At 38.3% G+C, this 19,659-nt stretch overlaps 1 protein-coding gene across 6 annotated transcripts in view; it reads left to right on the top strand.

Annotated features, from left to right (window-relative positions):
- The window catches only part of smap1 (small ArfGAP 1), a 104,032-nt gene that overhangs the window by 70,965 nt on the left and 13,408 nt on the right, over positions 1-19,659 (top strand). For all 6 annotated transcript variants that reach the window (XM_078931714.1, XM_020701498.3, XM_078931712.1 and 3 more), the window contains 2 exons: positions 6,415-6,478; positions 12,744-12,862. In XM_078931714.1, the coding sequence (XP_078787840.1) occupies positions 6,415-6,478; positions 12,744-12,862 (183 nt within the window). The remainder of the gene's footprint in view (positions 1-6,414; positions 6,479-12,743; positions 12,863-19,659) is intronic.

The following is a 19,659-nucleotide window of genomic DNA, read 5'->3' as shown; positions in this document are numbered from 1 at the left end:
CCAATCGAGAATCGGGTTAGTCGTTTGGGTGGAGGTCTGTCTGTGTAACCCTTGTGCTATCTCAGATGACCCCACCCTTGCATTGACATGTTCTCCCTACCATGACAAAGGTGGATAAAGGTGAAAAGATTTCGTGTAATCCATGGACACCAGTGAAGATCACAAATCATTGAAGAAAAAAGGTTCAGCGCACTGTCTAGTGGGTCTAGATGACCCAACTCCCAATGTTAAAGTGCCTAGGATAGCACAAGGGTTAAAGGTTTAGAAGTAACAGTAGCTGCAGTAACCTGTGTGTTTCTCTGGGCAGCAAAGTACTGCCTCAGACTATATTGTGACATCCCTCAAAGCCCCAAGAATTTGTGTTTCAACATTAATCTCTTTCCAATTTGTGTTTTTGCGTTTGCACACTTGATCGCCAGTCTGTCCAAACTTGTTTGTTCTTGTGTGTATTCATGCTCCCTTGCATGCATTATTTCAGTGTGTGTTTGTGTGCTGTTTCCTTGGCTGTCTTGGTTTTTCATGAGTGTGTTAGTGTGTGCAGTTTGTCTCCTTAGCTGTCAGAAAAATGCGTGGTGTTAGCAGAGATGCTCGCATGTGGCAGCTTTAGATAGCTCTGTGTGAGCGGGAGTGTGCCTTCGCGTCACCAGTTGAGCGACGGCTCGCTCTGAACGGCTTAAACTGCAGCAGAGTTTATAGCCGCGGCTTGCAAACTCTGTACCATGCACTGATGCGTGCACAGTGCTGCGTGTTTGTAGGCAGAGAAAGAGAACTGCATCAGACCGTCTTCCATTCCTTCAGTCATTTATTTTTCATCATCCTTTCCTCTCAATGTCCTCAGCCTTTCTGTTAACTTTTTCTGTCCTGGTTCCTCTCAGCGCTCCCTGCCCCTGCATGCTAAAATCATCGAACTGCCTCTTGTGACTCCTTATCCTTCTTCTGCCTCTCCTTCCCTGTTGATTGACCTCCTTCTCCTCCCGTCTTCTCCGCAGAGATCTCTGACTCTTTGTTTCACCACACTCTTCTGCAGCTGTCTATCTTTGGCATCACTTGTGCATCCAGCCTGAGGCAGTTTTATTGTGTTAATAAGGCATCTGTCAGCCATATGAAGAAATCTGCTCTGTAACAAAGAGCTTCTCACAGTTTATTTTGCTGAAACTCTTTGCAACGTTTCAGTAATGAATTATTTTTCAAATTCTACCAAGAAGATTAAAAAAAGGGGATTTGTATAATTTTTACCAAGCCAAGCTATTTTAGCTATTTTAAATCATAAAAAGCAAAAGGAAAAAAAAAAAAAAAAAACTAACAGGTGGATCTAACAGTACAATTTAGAAGTCTGTATAATGTATTTCTTGCTCTATGTATCATCTGTTTGTTTTTTTGTGTGCGTGTGCTATAGTTCTGTCTATCTCTGTATTGCTATTTATTTTTGTTTCTTCCACGTCAGAATTCTGTGGAAAAACTGTAGATGATGAACAAGGTGCCTCCACTCTGGTGGAGGCTAATGACTGCGTGAGAGTCAGAGTATTGATATAATGTAACAACCATAGTCTTTGTTTAAGCAGTCTACAGTTGTTGTGTGGTTGCTGTCGTGATGACCTTCTGTCTGGTCTTGTTTCAGTCAACTTGAATAAACTGTCTGTGGCTACAGAAAACATGATTGAATCAAACTATTATAGTCTGACTTGTTTATGGAAGTGCCAAAACTTCAATAGGTGGAATGAGACCAAAAAGATGAGATTTGTGAATCAGCTTTACAATTTACTTGTAAGAAATGCTCACGTCAAAGAATTGAGTTGTTTAATATCAGTGATTGATGACTTCTCTGCTTTCTGATAGATATACTGTTACATTTAGAAGAACATAAGCAGATCACTTCAATACTGTTATTTTTTTACAATGAAAAACCATTTAAAACTCCAAAGAGTGTCTGCTCAGACAGTTTTCTCTTGGGACATGTCATGCTGTTAGAAACATTAGCTTTTAGCACAGCAGAGGGAAATGTACGCCAGAATTATTGATGTTTGGTTATGCTAAAGTGCATTAGCTACCTGTAGGCTCAGGGGGAACTCCTGGCCCTGGTGCTTTTAAAACAAAGGTAACTGGAGCCAAATGAATTTACTAAACAACTGCTAGCTTTCACAAGCACATCACTCCACATTCAGTGCAATGTAACAGCCTGATTAAAGAATAAGATTGAAATATTAGGGGTGTAACGATTAATCGATGCATCAGTGGCTATTTCTGCGAATCAACCAGATTGATCTGTCTGAGGCAGAATTGAATCAAATCAATTTTGATTAAATTTGCTGCTGGACACTGTCTTAAACGGGTGTGGGAGGAGCTACCGCCTAAAGTTTTTAGCCTCATCATATGGAAGTATTGACTGTATACAATGCACGGAAGACGTGGATGATGTCGACAGATTAGGTTTATTTAGTTTGAATAGCTCTACAAAAGCATCGATAATCACATCCCCGTGTCTGGGTTCATGAGACTCTCTCAGTACGGTGAGATTCACCTTCTACTGCAGGAGCTGCATCTCAATGATGGCTGCTTTCAGTGGTACTTCTTTCTCTCTCTGACCCAGTTTGAAGACTTGCTGACCTGCATTAGACCAAGGAGGGAAAAAGATAAGAACAAAATGATTGTTGGTTTTTGGACTTCACCCACTGATCATCAACACATCACGTGCCCAAATCTTTTTTGCCAAAGTTCCAATTTTTTAACTCTGGACGTGTGGCCACACCCAAATTGTACTGCGACACCCAAAAACCGTTTCTCACAGGCCAACACACCTCACTCAAATCACGTCTCAGGACCTCTGATCACGTGTGTTCATTGACTTAACACTGAACCTGGACACTCTTGACGCGCTAATCATGTTCGTTGTAAATGCAGCTTGACCCTCTCAATGTTTATTTTTATAAATGATATTTAAATTACCGTAGTTTATAGCTCTTCTGCATTTTTTGAAATGCAGTTTTTATTGCTACTTTTTATTACTTATATGTAACTTTACTATTTGTTTTGTTTTGTTGCTTTCTGTCTTATTCCTCTCTGCCACCAACATGTTTATTATGTTTCGTTCTCCTGTCTGTCCTTTATTCTGATCCTTCTAGCTCTGCAGTTTGCTGCTGTTTCTTCTTTCTCACCCAATCTCTTTTTCCGCTAACCAATTTTCACCCTTCATCCCACATTTGTGCCTTTCCACACTATTTGCTCTCTTCCCCTCTTTTAGGGCTGCTTGATTCTGTTTTTTTGCATCTTCTTGCTCTGCCACTACTCTAAGGATTTGTTGTTTCATCTGCGTTGCATGTTAAAAGGAAGAGTGGAGAGCTAAGCTGGTCTCAGTCATTGAACCGGCCTTCTAGTAAAAGATTGAAAACAACATTTTTCTTTTAGCTGTTGGACTCTGAATGTTGGTTGCATAAACCCTGATTGTTTCCTAAATACATGGTAATTAAAAAATATTCACACTGAACTGAAGCTGGGTCATACAACATCCAGAATTTGGAACAAGAAAGAAGTCATTTCTTTTTGTTTATACAGGAAAGTTGTAATTAAAAGCCAGGTGCTGCTAATTACTGTAGCATTTCCTTAATTATCATTATCCTACAGAGCCCTATAAACATGTTGTCTGTCTGCTCTAGAAGATTTAAAAAAAAAAAACGCCAGGAGAACCCATCAGCAATCATTTTAAAAAAAGGATTATTGCTGTCTACCAATCCGAATTAAGAAAGAAAAGACCTTTCTAAAAAATCACAAGTTTTCCAAAATAAAAGTAAAAAGCTGCCATCTGACCCACAAGCAGATTCAGAGTAACGCCATCCAACAGCTGCCTGAGGAAGCAGAATGAAATAAAATCTCATCCAGCATGTTGGATGTTAACTATAATGGAAAACCCTCTTGAAAAGATGACACACTTCTTTGCAAAAAATGTTTCTAGAGGGAGTCGACATCCTCCTTCTATTAAAAAAACCATCCTGGTTATTTTGTAAAGATGGGTATGCAAGGTCCTTAGATTTATTTTGATGATAACCCTATTTTTTTAGTTGCGTTGACTCCCAGATCATCTTTGGTATGTCACAATTCTACTTTAGTGTTAAGCTTTTTTGACTGAAGCTGCGGCACAAACCAAATATCTTCTGTAGAACAAGCTGTCCTCCCTGAAGCTGTTCACTTCGCCTTCAATTAAGCTTTGCTGCATCGGCGGCATTCATCACTTCTCTGCCAGAGCGTTCTTGATTAGGTTGGAACACGGTAATTGTTTTCATTGCCTTGAATTGAAACAACATTGAAAGTAATGTGGTCCATTAAACTTCTGTTGGGTGGGAAATTGGGTTTACCGCCAACTGTGCAGATCTCACATGTTCGCCCTTTTTTTTACCCACCCACTCACAAGCACTGCCTCATCTTTCTTCCAGACTCACAGACTCTTTTGCTGACCTCAAACCCATCTACTCTGAAAACCCTTTACCTTTATTGCTGTCCCCCCCCCCCCCCAATAAACAACCCATTTATATTCTGGTGACATTTTCATTGTTTCCCCAGAAAACCTTCTTGTCACCCAATTTCAAGCAGTAAACGGCTGACAGACATCAAGTAGCAACACAAAGCCAAATCAGATGTTTTGAATCCTTTATTTAAGCAATCAAACCAATTTAAATAAACAAGCTTTCATTTTCACTCTTTTACTGATGCAAAACCCTTATTGAAAATGAGCAGTCGGATAAGAACAAACAGATGCATTTTTTCCCATTTCATTAAAAAGTTCACTCCAATCTTCTTTTGATCTATTGTAAAATCATTTGTAAGGATGTTTTAATTATGATGCCATTTTAAGCCATAATTTAAAAAACAAAAAACAAAAACGTGTCATCTTTTTGGACATAGTTTCTGCAGAGCGGCAGTCTTATTCTTCTTTAGCAGTCCATCAATGTTGACGATGACGCAGGGAGGAGCTTGTGCCTATGGCGTATGTGGGAGGACATCCCAATTGCTGTATTGAATGTCCTGTCTCAGGTGTCACACCTGTATGTTGCTTCAGCGGGTGGAGGTGCTGGTTCTAGTCTACGCTGCCTTCTTTTTGACGAGAGCTGAACATTTCGTTCCCTGATAGCAGCAGCAGCGCCGGTCACCACCTTCCTCCATGTCACACAGTCTTCAGCTTTTCCCTTCCAGTTGTCAATTGATTTATGTTCTTCAGTTGTCTCTTGAATACGTCTTTAAAGCGTAGTTGCGGTGCTCCAACTTTCCTTGATCCTTCTTTCAATTCTCCAAAGAAAACAGCTTTTGGTAGTCTGGTGTCTTCCATGCGTGTAACATGCCATGCCCACCTTAGTTGACATGTGGTGAGCATTTCTTCAACACTCAGCATTTCTGCCCTATTCAGTACCTCGAGGTTTGATACATTATCTTTCCATGAGATGTTCATTAGTTGTCGGAGATGTCAGAGCGGCAGTAGTTCATTCAAAATTTACCCCTGAGTTGTGGACGGCACTGTTTGTGTGGACTAAGACCGTCCCTGATTCCCAACATTCTTCTTACTTCACATGCTCTTCAGTAGCTTACAGGCCCTCACAACCTTAACTTCACATTACCGGTGCAATAAAAATGGTAAGGAACATTAGAGCTATCCAGCCGTACAGTTTCCAGCCAGATGCCAGCTCAGACGAGAGAATGAAGACGTACATGGATGTATTTGTCTGCTCGTACATGCTTTGGAATGGAGCGCAGCAGGAAGTGTATGCCCTGCTGATTGTAGATTTTACAACTACAAGCTTTTTAAAAAGGTATCTCTTTCATCTGTCCCTGATTTACGATTCGAATAAAGAAATACTCAGAAACACAAGTTTTAGAAAAGTTTTATTTATGTATGAAATTCATCATGAAAAAAACCAACAAGAAAATTTAAAAAATACCAAAAATACAATTAAAGTTCACACAGTTGCGGTTGGTTTCATTTTTAAATGAGATACTCGACTGCTTTTATACGTTGCTATTGTTCCTTTGGGTCTATTGCAAATTGTCTTTTCCATTGTTTATGGATAATTGCAGCATATTAGAAAAAAACCCAGAATTGCTTGAATGTCAGATTTTCCTTTTTACCTCTTGTGAGTTACTAATTACTTTAATTGCTCAACAACCCGTCATTTTGTCTCAAATTACTTGAAGAAAAACATTTGACAGATTTAGGACACCAGTGACTTAGTGACCAGTTTGACTAAAAACTGTAAGACTGTAAACATTTTTTAACATTTTCTAGACTCTTTCATTGCGAGAATGAGATCTTACAACTCACTTGAGCAGACTCAAGACTTCCCTTAAGCTATTATTGGCATTTTACATTGTGCAGATGACAGTGGTGGCACTTTCCTTCTCCCTACAACTTTAATGTGATTTCTTCTTTCTCAGCATTCGGAGTGCAGATCCAATGCCGGGAAGATCACAGAGCCGACTGTGGACCTGCTGGATCTCGGTAAGACATGAAGAACTTTTCCTTCCAGTCGAAAAACCCCGGGTAATATATTAACTTGTCAGACTTTATTTAAATGTCTCCCTAATGTGTCAGATATGTAAATTAGTCTGTAATGTTGGAGAATGTAATAACCTTTCCAGATTGATATTGTGATAATTGTAGGTAAAGTAATTTTAAACTCGCCTCAGTTATTGGGTTCTGCCAGACTATATTTGAGTCATGCTACATTTTGATGACTTACTACCCCATCTCGGTCTTAATGCACTATTAGTGGCTTTTAAAAGCCATGTGAGCAGACTACAGGTAACCTCTATGAACAGCACACTAATGTAGAAATGGCAAATTACATTTCAGATTTAATTTTCTGTAACAAAATAAGAACATATAGAATTACTTTTGACTTAAACCAATAATAAAACCTAACCTTTTGGGCTGTGCCATAAAATATCGTAAATAAAAAAAACATATAGGACATGTTTCTTTTGTGTTTCATATAAATTAAGCAAACGTTTCTTTTAAAAGCAACAGCATTTGCATATTCACATTCAAAATGTCTAAAAGTGGGGCTGTACTAAAGCCACAGATCTGATGGATGGTTATTGAAGCAAGGCATTAGGCTAAATTCATTTCTGTGGTTTTGCGCGAGGCTTCTTAGTCTGTGAAGAAAAGCATTGCTTTCTCCAGGCAGAACAAAGCATAAAAACATAGCAGCTCCCAGAAGCATCAAAAACTCTTAAAGAAAGAGCGGAGCATCAAAGATGTCCTCTGGAAACTGAAGTTTTCATGTTGGGAAAAAAATCAGAATCAGTTTTTTGTATCTGGTCCCTTTAGCCATCAAAGCTGTGATGTGTGGTTGCACTTGTTTTAGATAACTCTCCTGGTGAAAACCTCAGCCTGGATCTTGTTTTTTATCCGGTTGAATTGGTCTGATAGCAAATAATTCCTTATTTAGGCTCGAGGGCTTGGATTCATGTTACTCACATTTACCACGTTACTTTATTTGTCCCTGCTGGTTTTTTGAATTACTTCAGAAGATACTAAAGCAGCATTTCTAATGGAGATCGTTGCATTAATGTCAAAGCACATTTTGGTGTTCATTCAGTCAAGATAGAACCATCTCTTAGGTTTTTTATTGTGGAAAAAGGAGACTGTAATTTTAGATAAAAGTTGAACAAAGATGTTAAAAGTCCTTCTCTGATAATGATTTATTTTCAAAACGTTCCCAGTGGTCTTTTAATTATGATCATGTTGTTTTTAGCCAAGATATAACAAGAAAATCTGTGTCGTTTTCTAGAACATAGTTTGTGCAGAGCGGCAGGGGTTAATCAGAAATACGCCTCTGAGATGTGGCTGCCACGGAAGTAACCCTCTGCTGATATCACATCATCTCTTTGTTTATGCACTCTCCCGCTATCTTACAGCCCCTCACCACCCCAACCTAACATTTCCAGTGCAACAAAAATGGCAAGCAATATCAGAGATATGCAGCCGTACAGTCGACCTGTTAACCTGCTCCTGAGCCATCACGATTTGAATAAGAAAATACTCAGAAATGCATCTTTTAGACTTAAATTCTTTTGTATATGTCCTCCGTTAGGAGAAAACGCTACAAAAACATTTTAAAATTCTCTTTTTACAATCGTGTTAATACATTCCCTTTAGCTTCCATTAGCACAAGGTCTGAGCTTTAAGAATGATGCAAAACTAGTTCCTTTATATTCAATTATTCAAATAAAGTGCTGAAGTGTCACAACAATAGAAGGTTTATCATCATTATTTTTTATTAAATGTCAGCTTACGGACAGAACGCTGTCACATGCAAAGGGTTTGACAACACAATATATATGACATTCAAAAAATGTCAGGGACCGGATTCAAACCTGTGACATTTTGTGAGCGTGTATTGTCTGGGCTCTGTAACTGCTGGGAGATTGCGCCCCAGGCTTGTTGATCTGAATGCCATAAACCAGCACCGGATAGCATTCTCCTGGATTTTCATGAGAAATTAATATTTTGAGATCATGGTGTGTTTCCCTCATAACAACCATTTTGGCCTTAGCTGAGCGGGAACTCTGCTGGGAGAGGAAAAGAGCCGGCAGGCACGATATTGATCCATAATTCCCAGCCGGAGCGTGGTAGGCAGACTGAGTGCCCCTCCGCTGATACACACCTCAAAGTCCTATTGGATGGATAGTATTTCACACATAATCAATAGGCCAAAGACATGGTAGTGCTCCTTCAGCCAGCCCTCCATCCATCTCATTATCCTTGCATTTGTCAGGTAACATTTCTCTGCAGCTGACAGGAAATCCTAGCCTCTTTAGGCTGCTGGTGCTTGATCTGGCAGAAAGCGATTTTTAAAAATATCTTGGTGTGATAAAAACTTTTTTTGGACCAGTTTTCCTTTAAAAGGTAAAGAGAGGTAAATGACTTGACTGCTCTTCTACATTGTTTTTAACACACTTCATGGGTGCATTGTATCATAATATGTGCCCAAACTGGGGGAAATAAATAGAATATTTCTATAATTATTCTAGTAAAAAACATAGCATTCCACTTAAAATGTATCTTTAAAATACCAAGATAGCAATACCAATCCCAGATAAATGTAAAATCCTATCTGAATGTCCATTTGTAAGTATGCTTGTAGAGAAATACTCCAAAAACACAGTGGACTCTCCAAATATTTCAAATACTTTTGCAGTTTCCTCTCAACAGCTCAAACGTTTTTGTGTTGTTCAGCATCCCGTTGTGTCCTTGTGATCTTTTTATAATCTTTGTATTAATGAATTTCCCCAACGTGGGATAAATAAAGTCATCTAATAATACGTCCTTTTTTTATCTTGTGTATTTAAAGTCCTACATAATTTCCTCCTATAGTGGGTAAATTCATCTATTACAGTCCCACTCTGATAATCTATTGATCTATTGTAAAAGTCTTCACAGTGGTCTTTTAGGTACGATTACGTTTTTAGCCAAAATAAAAAAAATCTGTCTCATCATAGTTTCTGTAGGGCGGCAGCAGTTCATAAGAAATTGGCTTCTGAGTTGTGGGTGGGACAGTTGCCGTGGAGAAACCCTGCCCTGATTTCCCTCCCGATGAGTGGTAGAGCAGAAAGATTGTGGTCCTCCCCGCATATAGTACAGTATAGTACAAATTCGTCTGCTCCAGATTCACAGCAATTTGAAGAAAACAAATACTCAGAAATGCAATTTTGGGCTTAACTTTCTTTTATAAATGTCCTCCATTATCATTGAAATCCCACAAGAAAAATGTAAAGTTACCAAAAACACAATTTTCATTGTAGTGAGCTTTAAAACGTAGGACAAATTAATCTGAACTCATCGCAGGTATTACTATTGTTACATTTTTACATGTGCTAAAAACTCAAAATGACACAAAATAAATTCAAACTGAATTTAAAAAATGTTGTCTAGCCATGCATGTATACTAAAAGAAAGTGTTTAATTTTTAGTTACAAACCCAAATGGAACACCACTATCTGAAGTTAAGGAAATATGACTTATCAGGCCACAAAAAATAAATGGATATCTAGTGTATGTACATTACTGTCCCGCCTGGGCAAAGATTAGCCAGAGAAAACTTAATACACATTTCATTTTGCAGTTTGAGCCAAGAACTGTGATCTGAATTACCATCATCTGTTGTTGGCTGGAAGGGTTTGCTGCACCTGTGAGCCTGGCTTTTCTTAAGCTGTCTTTTATTATGCAAGTCTGCTGGGACGAGCGAGAGCCTGCAGTCCTAACCGCTGCAGTTTAAGACCTTTCTAATTGTCATTTTTGGTCATTTTGTCTTTACTACTTTGGTTTAGTCTTTTTTTTTTCCCCTCTGGGAGAAGATGATACTTCATACTCGGATGCTTCCTCAGTGGGAAATGATTGTCTCTGACTGGTGCCTACAGTATCTTTAGCAGCTTTCCCCTTGTTTTTAAGCCTATTTAAACCTTTTTTTTTTATTCTTGAGTGGAATGATGATGCAGGGTTGTTGGTTATTTTATTTACGAAAGGTGGCTAAATGTGGGCTTTATTGTTTTAACAGATACACATGTGACCTTTAGGTTTCTGAAAACTTCAACCAACCAGGCAGATCACTTGATTAATTTGTTTGGATTTTCCCATGACAATCAACCAATCAGATGTTTGTGCAGTCTAAATCAAGCCAGGAGGATTTTTTCAAGCTGTTGAAAATCACTAAAACTTGGTTTTAAAATTCTGGCTTTGCTTCTTTTTAAATTAAAAATCTCTCAGACAGTAGACAGTCAGATTTTCTTTTCTTTTAAAAAATAAGAAACTGTAATGGAAGAAAATCCCCATAAACCTGAATCATGAGTTTTAATTTCTAAATATTTAAACCTACAGAGATTCCAACAGTATGAGTTGACTTCCTAAGTTAAAGTTTCTGATAAGCTCGTAATTGTATGTTTCTCAGTCAAGCATTGACTCACATTTGTGGCCTCAGTAGTGGTTCCCTCTTTTTTCTTCTTTCTTCCATCAGAAATGGTTCTCGTCTTGAACTGGGCCTGTGGGCTAACTAAATTTCATGCCCCAGTTGGGGATTTGGTTGGAAGGAGAAAGTGGGCTGAATTAGCATATTTCTGGGGTTGTGACGGTATCATATTGTAACTCTCTGTCTACAAACATTGTGGTATTGGAGTTGTATTTCACTCTTACATCAAAAATGTGTCAATCCTTCCAATTTCCTTTGCATCAAAACGGTTGAGTAAACCATGGATGATTTTTATCCATAACTCCTGCCAAATAAAAGCAGGGTTCAAATATTATGGATCCCCTTTCAAAATCATTGCTGTTTCCATGGAGAAGTTTAGAAGAAACCATTACATCCCTATAATAAGTTATGTCTCATCGTCTGACATGGAATCGATGATGAGGCAGGCTGGTCTGATTCTCCCTGTAATCCATTTCCAAGTCAATATAAGAGAGAGTACTTGGTGAGAGATATAGCTTTAGATGACGTTCATAAAAATCCAATCTTTTCCTTCTTATTTCAGCATGCAACAATGTCACCCAAACATGACACTCCTGTTATAAAGTAGGCAGGATATCCTCTATTTTTACAGATGTATTTTTATAGAGTGATTGAACCATTTTTTGTCTGCTGTAAGTTGGCTTGAACCAAAGCCCCTATATAAAAATGGATGATGTGACATTTAAAGTAATTCTTTACAAATGAGTTTTCATAAGTGGCTTAAAAGGATGTCAGGCAATCTCTGCAGCCTTCTGGCAGTAAATGGTTTTCCGTGTACCCCTGCCTTCTGCCTGGAAGAGCTCGGTCTTTTTCACGCTTTAAAAGGTCTGAATTATGAATGTTTCATTATTTTGGTTACATAAATGACCTCCACTGCTCGTTAAGTTCTCAAACAGAGGCAGTCCATGTCCTTTTGGAACGCCCACTCTTCTCTTTTGTTCCTGTCATTCATTCACAATTGTTTTTAGATGAATGACACATTATGTAAAAGAAGTCTGTAACATAAAACCATAGGCAAAAAGGTTTCCTGTTGCATAAAACATCTTAAACAACTAAAACTCTACCCAGATCTTCAAAAAACAGTACATGACTCAATGTTGAATGGTTAATAAAAGATGACGCATGAAAAATCAAACCTAAAGAAAACGCTGCAGGCACTGGTGTCAACATAGTACCTATATGACTTTCATCATTTTCCTGCAAAACTTTCAATCCTAAAGAAAAGCATCACCTGAGAGGTTTACTTTAAAAAGCTTTAAAATGGGGCATATATGGAAAGGTTTGGCAAAATATAAGATAAAATAAAAAGAAGTAAATCTTAAATAAACCAATAGAAATGCCATGCATTAGTAACACATTTAAAAAAAAATGTTGCATATGTGTCACACATGTGATTTGAATCAAATAAATATGGGGAAATTTTGGTCCACTTTTGTTCATAAAATAAGGTTTAGGTCATAAACAGTGACCTAAAATATGCATGTCATGTTTAAAGACCTGCCATGCGGGTAAATGACTCACTGACTGCTTTAATGTAGTTGCTGCTGTCAAAAAACAAGTAATTTAGCAGCTACTTTTCATTTAGAGCTAATGCATTATTTTAATAGGTTTATGTTTGCATAACTTACCATTCACTTTATGTTCTGAACCTTCTGATGTGTGAAAAAGTAAAATACCTTTTTATGTACTTTGTTTTTTGAACATACAGTATTTGAATATTTGGCCCTTTTTATGATGTTTTCCCTTTCATTTGTTTAGATGCTCCAGGGGGGGAAGGTAATGGCTCAGAGCAAACTGCATCCACTGCTGATGAACTGGATGTCTTTGGACCAATGGTTTCCAATCCTCTCTCTCCCAGCAAGGCACAACAGGGGCAGGTAGAGATTTCCCACTCTCCGTCCTCACACAGTTCATACCTCAATCAAACCTGGAATTGTTCCTGCTTAGTCTAACATAACTGGCCTTTGAACGTGTAAGCTCTGCTCCGCACCCCAGAAACTAGGATGTGCCATATTAGATTGAGTTTTTTGGTCCCCAGTAAGGATCAATTTTCAAGCAGGGTCATTACAGCATCTGCTTTCTGAAATGAAGAATCTGAAAAACGACGATCTCATGAGAGCAGATATTGTATCATCCATGAGATTAGCATTTCTATCCTTTTTTCCACGTTGAAATGAAAATTAACCTACATTTACAAGGTTTCAATCTCAGTCTGAAATTTACATCACTATTCCTTTACAAATGAAAGGTTTGGTTAACTTTATTTTACTGTGATCACCAGCAACACATTCATTGGTAACTTTTTGCACTGAATGAACCAAACTGCCTGAAATCATTTCACCCAAAAAGTAGCATTGAGGAAAATAAAATCATGCAAACAGTCGTATACTTATATAGCGCTTTACTACCGTCTTTGAAGGCACAAAGGGCTTTACAGTCACTGTCCCATCCATCCACTGATGGCAGCTCTGCTGCCGAACACTGGCCCCAAGCTATAACCAGCAGGAGCAATGCCGTGGTCAGTGTCTTGCCCAAGGACACTTGGTCACATGGGTGAGCAGGGCAGGAACCAAACCAGTGATCTTCTGTTCAGAGGTCAACTGCCATAAACTGATAATTGCCCCCACCCCCCTTTCTGCATCACATCTACTAATTTAACAGCTGCTTCTTCTTTTTTTTGTTTTTCTCCTTCTAAACTCCAATGCTTTTGTCACATCCCGTCTTTGGTTTACTTCCTCTCGCTGATGCTAAGATGGTGTTTTGCATTCAAACTATAGTGAATTACATTAGTGCTGCTTTAGTACTAGCAAACAGAAGTCACTGTTTACAGGGTTTGCCTGGTTAACCCTTTAACACTGGAGCTTTGTCTACGTTCTTTAAATTACCATAACTATTCAACATGTATGCAATAAATGTAATTCCAACAGATTCTGAATCTGAGAAAAGCGGCTTTGCTCTGATCTGTAACCCTAGCATAACGCTGCTTTTCTTAGCTTTCAGAATTGCTTGGAATCACATTAATTGCGTTAACGGTCAAAAAGTTATGGGTTTGTTTGTTTGTTTTTCTCAGTCGTTGGCAACATTAAAAGGTTGAGGGGAATTTTCCAACTTTTTCCTGACAATCAAGGAAACAAGCTTTGGACCACCTAGTCTAGTATAAGGGGGTCCCTGATCTTTAATTTAATTCAATTATTTATAGTATTCTTTCCTCGTAATTCCTGCACCCCCTCTGCACACAGACTGTTACTATGGTGAATTTATTAAGGCCGTTTCAAAGCATAAATGGATAGAAATACACTTTGTTAGGAATCACTCTATATTCTATAGCCTTCTATTTCTGTATGATTCTGAATGATCATTCGTATAATGATACGTTTTTAGACAAACTATAGCTTGTCCAACCTGCATATAAATTCTGCCGAATACATCCTTTCAGTGTTCCAGGATAAGGAACAGGTACTGACTCATGGGAGGCCCAAGCATGAAGCACAATTATGAGCTTCGGTGACTGTGAGATCCTCCTCTGCTCCAACCAGCTCCCCACTTGCCCTCTAATCTCCTCAGCACACTCTCTTTTCTGTGACTGCAGCCTCTGCAGCTCTTCATCTTTCTACAACTTCAGGTCGCATTCATTTTTATTTTTCTGTTGCCTTTAAAAAACCCACTATTTATGCCAAAAACGAATGCTTAATCCCCCCAAAAGGCTTCTTGAAATGATGTACCAAATGTTCATGAATGCCTTTCTGAAGACACTTGTGCTGTGGAACTATTTGTTGATTTTTACCATTTTCTTTCCCCTCTAAGTTGTGGTTGTAGAGGTTCTCTTCTTCATTTTAAAGCAAAGTTTTACTTTTTTGTTGTCAAATGAATGTAGGTTTAAGCACTGAAAGCATAGCAGCTAAGAATGAAATGATTCCTTTCATACCCTTCTTTTAGTTGAGGTTCTTTTTCTGAATTTAGGATTTTCTAAACATCATGGTTTTCAATGCTTAGCCTTTTGTTTTACTTATTTTATTAGTTTATTTTAAGTTATGTTTTATAACGATGAGTGAAACTAAATTTTCCTTTGCAATAATAAAACCATCCATTCACCCATATTATGAACTATATATAAACCCCTATATTGTATGAGAAGATCTTCACTGATTCACAGCCCATTGACATTCCCTTTCTTTTTTTTAAACTAACTCACCTTAAGTCCTGAGATTCTTTGGTGTTATGAACAAAGCTGGGTAACCAAAACTGATACTCAAGTAAAGGTAGTTAAACTTCAAAACGTTTTATTCCATATAGGAATATAAAGGTAGTCATAAAAAATAACTTTAGCATAAAAAAGTAACTGGTGACAAAAGCCTTCAAGTAGTAACTATCTATCTATCTATCTATCTATCTATCTATCTATCTATCTATCTATCTATCTATCTATCTATCTATCTATCTATCTATCTATCTATCTATCTATCTATCTATCTATCTATCTATCTATCTATCTATCTATCTATCTATCTATCTATGTGAAGGTTTGCTGCTAAACGTCTCCCTTTAGTTGCCTGTAAGCAAACCTGGAGGGCTAAGGGTTTGTGGGTAGTGTGGATAGTGAAAGAAAATAACCCCAAATCTTCTATTGTGTTGCCAGATGTACATTATAGCTAGCCAAGCTTCCTCTTTTAGGGACAATCCTTAAAGCAGATTCATACATGTGGCTTTAGAACTCCTTCATCACAGCTGCATTGTTGTGGTCAGCTGGATCCACAAAGAAAGAAGAAGCTGGCAAGCGCTTTGATCCAAACGCCTATTAACAAATGTTCTGAAATGCTCTCCTGCATGTACCTCAATTACAATGATGCGAGTGAAGGCGGGTAGGAGAAAGATTTTCTTTTCTACTTTCTTGTGACCTTCTTGCTGTTCACACTTGAGCAAAAAAACTTTGTCCTTTGTGTGATACATGCCGTTCTGATTCTTACAAAAAGAAACTGAGGCTGTTAAAAATGAATAAAAAAAGAAATATGATGAAAATATCCACGTGTTTGCTTTAGCTCAAGCTGTTTGACTGGAGGCCAGACATTTTTTAAATCTCCTTTTAGATCTGTCCCAACGTAGAAAGCAAAAACACTCGAATGAAGTGTATGGTTGTTGAAGGGAAAATGTTTAGTATTGCTCTAAATTATAAAAAGGCAATATATCCTTCCATACTCTAAAACACCCTTAGACAAAACCAAAACATGCAAACACGTGTTATTTTAAGGCCATCTCAGGACAAATGTGGTCAAAAGTTAAGCAGGATTTTGTCATTTTTTATTAAAGAAAAAAATATTTAAGTTGTTTTTAACACAATGCCAATCCCTTTTTCTTTTGCTTAAAAGTTCATGCTGTGACGGTTCAGACAACATCCAGCTTTACGCTGCTGTTTATCACTGTGGAGCTTTTCATTCTTACTTTTTCTGTTGTTGCAGAATTCAGGGATCCTGGTGTTGAATAGAGCTCGATAAAGCTGGTTTTAGGGGTCCTAACTGAACCCTAGCTAATCAAATGTAAATGCCCCTAAAGCAGGCTATGAAACTATAAACTAACTAAGGCTATAAAAACTGCGTGATAAAAATGGAACATTTGTCCTGAGAACAAGTGAGAGTTTTTCCAATGTTTGTCTGTCTTGTACGATTGTGATCCAGAGAATTAAAGACATTTCCTCTAATATTAGGACAGCTGAATGGAAAAGAAGTGGGGTTTTCATATTTTTCATTACCCAGCAATAAAAGTAACTGATTTTACATAAACCCACATATAATGTTGATTTTTTTATTTCCCCAGACATTTTATATCTGGTCTTCAAATCTGAAATTTACAGTAGTTCTGTGTTTAGATGTATTAGTGTCCTATTACAATAAAATTTGCCCTAAATAGTTAATTTGCATTTAATGTTTTGAAAAGGGTTCAAAGAATGTCAGACTGAATGGTTAGCCCTTATACGTTTCACCACACTAAATCTGTCCCACTTTGGAAAAAGTTTGGACACCACTGGGTTAGAGGCAGTAATGAAAACCCTGACTTTGGGCGTGTAAATGCTAGCAGACATTTATTTGACCTTTAATTTCACGAAAGTTTGTTTCTAATTCCTTCCAAATTGTTACAGCCCTGTGAGGTAGAACCTTTAGGGCCAGGTGAATGTGGGTTTGTGCAGTGTTCTAATAGGAGTAGCTGCACAAACATTTGTGTTTGTGTGTCTGTCAAACTTAATGAAAAGCGACGGGAAGGAAGAGGCTGCGGCAGCAGTAGTAATTCACAGCTCTGGCTGCACCCATCAACAGCAGTGCCAGGCTGGAAGAATGGAGCCTTTTCTGAAGAGGGTTTCTCTGACATATTATGCTGCTAGAAGCAGGACAACCAGCACACTCCCTTTGGACGGTGTGTGTTTGTGCAGGCAGAATAAATGTGTGTATTAATGTCATTGTGACCAGGAAGTACGGATTTGAGCATTGTAAGAATTGTTTGACAGTTCCTGAAATGGCACAGACTGACGGTTAAATATGCAGGTGATGTTTCTGCGCTGCACAGAATTTGACTAGCCAGTAGGACAATATTATTGTTGTTTTCGGCAAAATCACTTCCTGTGTTGGACTTTGTGTTTTTCATGCTCGTAAATGTGCATGAGTAACTTTCCCAGTCAAAGCCTCTGCTTCGGTTTAGTAAGGCCGAGTCCAATAGTGTGTTAGAGAGCGTCATCGGAAAGGATTTCATGAACAGCACGGACAGCCTTTTTTCATAGGTCTGCAATGTAGGAATGGAACTGAATCAATTCAATTCAATGGAATTTTATTTGTATAGCCCAAAATCACAACAACAGTCGTCTCAATGGAATTTGTGCAGAATCAAATCAGCTCTTTTATTTATTTACATATGTTCAGGTCTTTTTCATTTTCAATATTCTATGTATTGCACGGTGGCGCAGTGGTTAGCGCTCTTGCCTCACAGCAAGAAGGCCCCTGCTTCAAGTCCCGGCTGGGGGACCTGAAACAGAACATCAATGGGGGACCTTTCTGTGTGGAGTTTGCATGTTCTCCTCATGCATGAGTGGGTTCTCTCCGGGGTCTCCGGCTTCCTCCCACCATCCAAAACATTCTTCATAGGTGAATTGGTTAATCTAAATTGTTCATAGGTGTGAGTGTGAGAGTGAATGGGTGTGTTATTGTGGACATTCTACCCTGTGACAGACTGGCGAACTGTCCAGAGTGTCCCCTACCTTCGCCCACAAGTGGCCGGGATAGGCTCCGGCAGCCCCGTGACCCCGAAAAGGAAAAACCGAATAGAAAATGAATGAATGAATATTCTATGAGAAAAAATTGCCTTTTTAGAATTTTAGCATCAATACAGGAGGTGTATCTGCATAAACAGTACAGCCTGTCTACCTTACTTGAGTATAAATAATGTAATTCTGGTGTAAACATTTTTTACTGTATATTCTTCAGTGTCTTCCCTATTAGTAAATATCTTCTTAAGACAGTCAAGTTAAAGAATTCAAGTTATTTTAGATAATGTTTAAATTGATATGTATATATATATATTATTAGAACAAATACAAAAAAAAATTATTTTAGTGATACTGTGTTCTCAGTGGAATCCCATAGCTCTTTACATCCCATACTTCCTTTAATAATGACAATTGGATTATATTTAACAGAAGAAATGTTATATATGAGTTAACACGTAAATCCGTTTTGTATGCAATCCATCGAAGTCATTATTTTCTCTTGTTCTGATTAAAAATGTATGCATTTTATTTTGCTAAAGGAATAAACATACTGTATGTCTTCCACATTTAATGACATATTTATTATTGATTCCCATATAGTTATTGTTTCCTTAAAACCACGTAATAAAAAAGAAAAACCTGGATGAATTACAGTAAAATTGATCAAAGCTCTAAATGTTGCCAGTCATACCGCCATCATGTAGACACATTCTTTCTTTGGCACAACAACACATCACATTTCTATGTTGTTGTTTTTTTAATATGAGCTTGTGCAGTGTTATCGGCCGAGGTATGAAACATTTCTTGTGGAAAACCTTTCAAAGGATCATATTTCACGTTGGCAGGATTTCTCCAGGACCTTCTGGATCCTGACCACAATATGTGCATCAGAACAGAGTCTATCTTTCGGAGTCCTCTTCCTCAGAATTTAGCATCAGCCATTTTGTTTGCTAAACCCCGTCGGTTACGGGTTACTCTGTGTTAAACGTCGTCTCTATTTACGAGAGCGAGTAGCGTTGGTCATGTGCGGGCACTTGCCGTCTACTTCTATTCCCTTTGTTGCTTTCCGCAAGACCAAGTGTCATGTTAATGTGCTGCCGCTATTAATAGAAAGCTTCATCCTGCCTCCGTCAACACCTGACTCAACGTTACCGAGGGAGTGGATCTTGTCTTCATGTGTCGTATGTAGCTGCCCTAATGCTTGAAAAGCTGTCCGTCCCTCCTCTCTCCTTTGCCTCCCTTTCTCATCCCTCCATCCTACCTTGGCTCTTTTCCCTTCAACTCGTCCTTGTCATCCCCTTATTTCTGGCCTCTCTCCTCATTGGCTTTTCTGTCAGTCTGTCGTATGGACACGTACGTCCTTCCACACCCACCTTTAATCCCCTTCCTCCAACAACAAGTTCCCCTCCATGTTTTCTACCTCTTATG

Source organism: Oryzias latipes, chromosome 15, assembly GCF_053564925.1.
Source record: "Oryzias latipes strain Hd-rR chromosome 15, Olatipes_Hd-rR_3.1".
In the NCBI taxonomy this organism is placed as follows: domain Eukaryota; kingdom Metazoa; phylum Chordata; class Actinopteri; order Beloniformes; family Adrianichthyidae; genus Oryzias; species Oryzias latipes.
This window is presented reverse-complemented; position numbering and strand designations above follow the sequence as displayed.